At 40.1% G+C, this 3,283-nt stretch overlaps 1 protein-coding gene across 1 annotated transcript in view; it reads left to right on the top strand.

Moving 5' to 3' along the window:
- gxylt1b (glucoside xylosyltransferase 1b) overlaps positions 1-3,283 on the top strand; it is an 8,977-nt gene that overhangs the window by 1,415 nt on the left and 4,279 nt on the right. Inside the window, exons 2-6 of the mRNA XM_032505696.1 lie at positions 224-437; positions 564-695; positions 1,167-1,418; positions 1,675-1,798; positions 2,044-2,216. Of these exons, the coding sequence (XP_032361587.1) occupies positions 224-437; positions 564-695; positions 1,167-1,418; positions 1,675-1,798; positions 2,044-2,216 (895 nt within the window). The remainder of the gene's footprint in view (positions 1-223; positions 438-563; positions 696-1,166; positions 1,419-1,674; positions 1,799-2,043; positions 2,217-3,283) is intronic.

Here is a 3,283-nt window from a genome sequence, read left to right as displayed (position 1 = left end):
TTTCTTTGTTTTTTAAAGAGAAGCTTGTGTCTTTCATGGACAATAGGTCAGGCTCATATAAATCAAGTTAAATAAATGCTAATAAGAAAACATGGCTGACACCTTTGCCACCCTGAAAAAGCCTTTTGTCAAAACCATGCAATATCACACACTTTTTTTGTTATACTCAGAACTCTGGAATTCATCCATATAACATCCGTCTGACTTTTCATCTGTCACTCAGGTACATAATGCGCCAGCGGGGTCAGGGGGAGGCAGGACGTGGTGGAGGTGTTCAAAGCAGACCTGAACCTCCCATGCACCTGGCTGTGGTGGCCTGTGGTGAGAGGCTGGAGGAGACTCTCACCATGGTCAAGTCTGCGGTGCTTTTCAGCATCAAGAGCCTCCACCTGCACATCTTTGCTGAAGATCAGCTACATGCCAGCTTCATTAAAGCTGTAAGTAGGAAATATCTGGAATATTGAAAGTCTGAAAACCGCAAATTGCTTGCATTTTACTGTAAATGTTGATCATATCATTTACAATACCACTACTAGTAATGTGTTGGTCTGTCTGTGTTCCAGTTGGAGTCGTGGCCTGGTTTCATTCACTCCAGGTTCAAATACACAGTCTACTCCATCAGCTTCCCCAGTGAGAACGCAGCAGAGTGGAAGAAACTCTTCAAACCCTGTGCTTCTCAGAGGCTCTTCTTACCTGTAAGTTTCTTATAGAGAGGACTCCTCAGCATGAGAATCACAGTGAAAAAAAGTATATCTCAAGTCATTGTGACACTCCATTTGTTTTAAAGTGTTACTTTTAAAGACAAAAAATAACCCAAGTAAAAAAAAAACGGTCTGCAAAAGGCTGTAAAATACAGATTTCATTTGCCTAATTTTACAGTTCACCGATTTCCCTTTAGATTTGAATTTATACCTTAACACTTATAGAATCAAATGAGAAAAAACTGTTTTGCCTTTGTTTATTCAGGAGTACTATAGAGAAATGTAATGTTTCCAAATCATTCACCTTTAGACATCATATAAAGGGTGATCATATTGTAACACCATGAAAGAAAATCCCCTTGTAAGGCCAATGCAGAACATACTGACAGTATCCACCATTAAAAAGAATGGCGAGCATCCACTATATTAATATTCTCGGTACTTGTCTTTTTTTAATCTATGCAGCTGATCCTAAAGGATGTTGACTCAATCGTGTATGTCGACTCAGACATCCTCTTCCTGCAGCCTGTAGACCACCTGTGGGCGTTCCTGTCCCAGTTTAATTCCTCCCAGCTGGCTGCTATGGCCCCGGAGCACGAGGAGCCACGTATTGCCTGGTACAACCGCTTCGCCCGCCACCCCTTCTATGGCAGGACGGGAATCAACTCAGGGGTCATGTTAATGAACATGACAAGGATGAGAAACATGTTCTTTAAGGTAGGGCTGAATGCTGAAGACACATTTTCCAGGAACGTTGTCTTTAGTCGTTCTGTTTGTTGTATTATTGTACCACTTTTATTGGCCACAAGATGTCCTCCTCCTCTTGCTGCAGTTATTGTGTAAGGCCTATGAAAGGATTCAATTTGATTCTGCTGCAATGTGAAGCTCCTAACACTTAACCACTTGACAATATTGTGACAAAGTAAAGGCATCTTTTGAACTGGTTTGTTTGTATACATGTCTGTGTTGACAGAATGATATGACATCTGTGGGGCTGCGTTGGGACGAGCTGCTGATGCCTCTACTTCAGAAATACAAACTCAACATAACCTGGGGAGACCAGGACCTTCTCAATATCATTTTCCACCACAACCCTGGTAATCCTTTGTGATTTGCACATATTGCATGTATATTTCTAAATGCACAACTGTACACATTTATAAAGTGGCTTTTAGCTTTCATAGACAGATTGAACAGGTATTTCTTGTTATTAAGTGTCCAGATATATATATCTATATATAGATATATCTATATATATATACATATATCATACTCTTCAAAGTCTACAGGTTGCAACTTTGTTGACTTAAATGTTTCTGTTTTTGTGTACCTCCATTTTCAGAGTGCTTGCTGGAGTTTCCTTGCCAGTGGAATTATCGTCCCGACCATTGTATCTATGGTAGTAACTGTGCATCAGCTGAAGAAGATGGCATCTACGTACTGCATGGAAACAGAGGGGTTTACCATGACAACAAACAACCTGCCTTCCGGGCTGTTTACGAGGCCATAAAAAAGGTGGGTCTACCTTAGTGTGTTTGTGTTAGTATATGTGAGATGCTTAAATACGTTTGTCCATCTTTCGGCTTTGTGAATTCAGTTACAGTATGAACCAAACATGTTCAGCCAGGACATGGATTTGTCACGGGGGGGTTATGCACTGTTCAGACCAGAACAATTAGCAGCAGTAAAATATAGAACTCTACATGAAAGAGACAAAAGACATTAAAATGGGATATATTACGGTAAAGTCTACCAACCAATGCATCAACTGCCATGATGTTTCTGCTTTAAATCTAAAGTTGGCCTCAGTGCATGAAATTAACTGCCCTTCCATTCATCTTTTAATAACTTTTTATTGTTCACTTTGGCCATTTTCATCACAGACTTGAGCTAAACATGAGTGTGTTTACAATTACATATTTAAAAAAAAAAACATGCCAATAAACTAAAATATTAATTGAAAAAAAGAATCTGTTTTAAAGTGCTCATATTATGCTTTTGGGCTTTTTCCCTTTCCTTTATTGTGTTATATATCTTTTTTGTGCATGTAATAGGTTTACAAAGTGAAAAAGCCCAAAGGGAAGAAGTGACAAGTTGAACGTTGTCCAATTAGAACGAATCCACCGCGGTGACATTTTTGGTGGAGCTGTTTGCTTTATAGTCGACTTGGAAGAAACCAACCATTTTGACAATAAACTACATCAACACCGTATGTGGAGTTAAACTGGACGAGCCCAATAACCTCTGAATAGTTCTACATGTTGTTAAATTGCAATGTGAGCGGCAGCCAACAGGTGCATTATGTCGGCAGGATAATTTAAAAGGAAACTGCAACTTCATTGTGCATCTGGCCTATATTTCTGATTCTGTGGCGGCAGAAATTTGCCATGGCGGGCCGCCACAATAAAATCAACGTACCGGAAACACTGCTGCTTCTGACTGGCTTGTAGTGCTTACCTAGCTACAGCGCATGTGCGACAACAAAGATTGAAAAGAAGTAAGATGCCTCACTTATGTAGCTAAAGCAGAAAGCTCAACGCACAGGGTGAAAAGAGGAGCTGCAGCAATGTGCAGTACACCAA

The sequence above is a fragment of the Etheostoma spectabile genome, chromosome 23 (genome assembly GCF_008692095.1).
Source record: "Etheostoma spectabile isolate EspeVRDwgs_2016 chromosome 23, UIUC_Espe_1.0, whole genome shotgun sequence".
NCBI classification, from domain to species: Eukaryota; Metazoa; Chordata; class Actinopteri; order Perciformes; family Percidae; genus Etheostoma; species Etheostoma spectabile.
The sequence above is the reverse complement of the archived record's forward strand: the minus strand, read 5'-3'. Positions and strand labels throughout refer to the sequence as shown.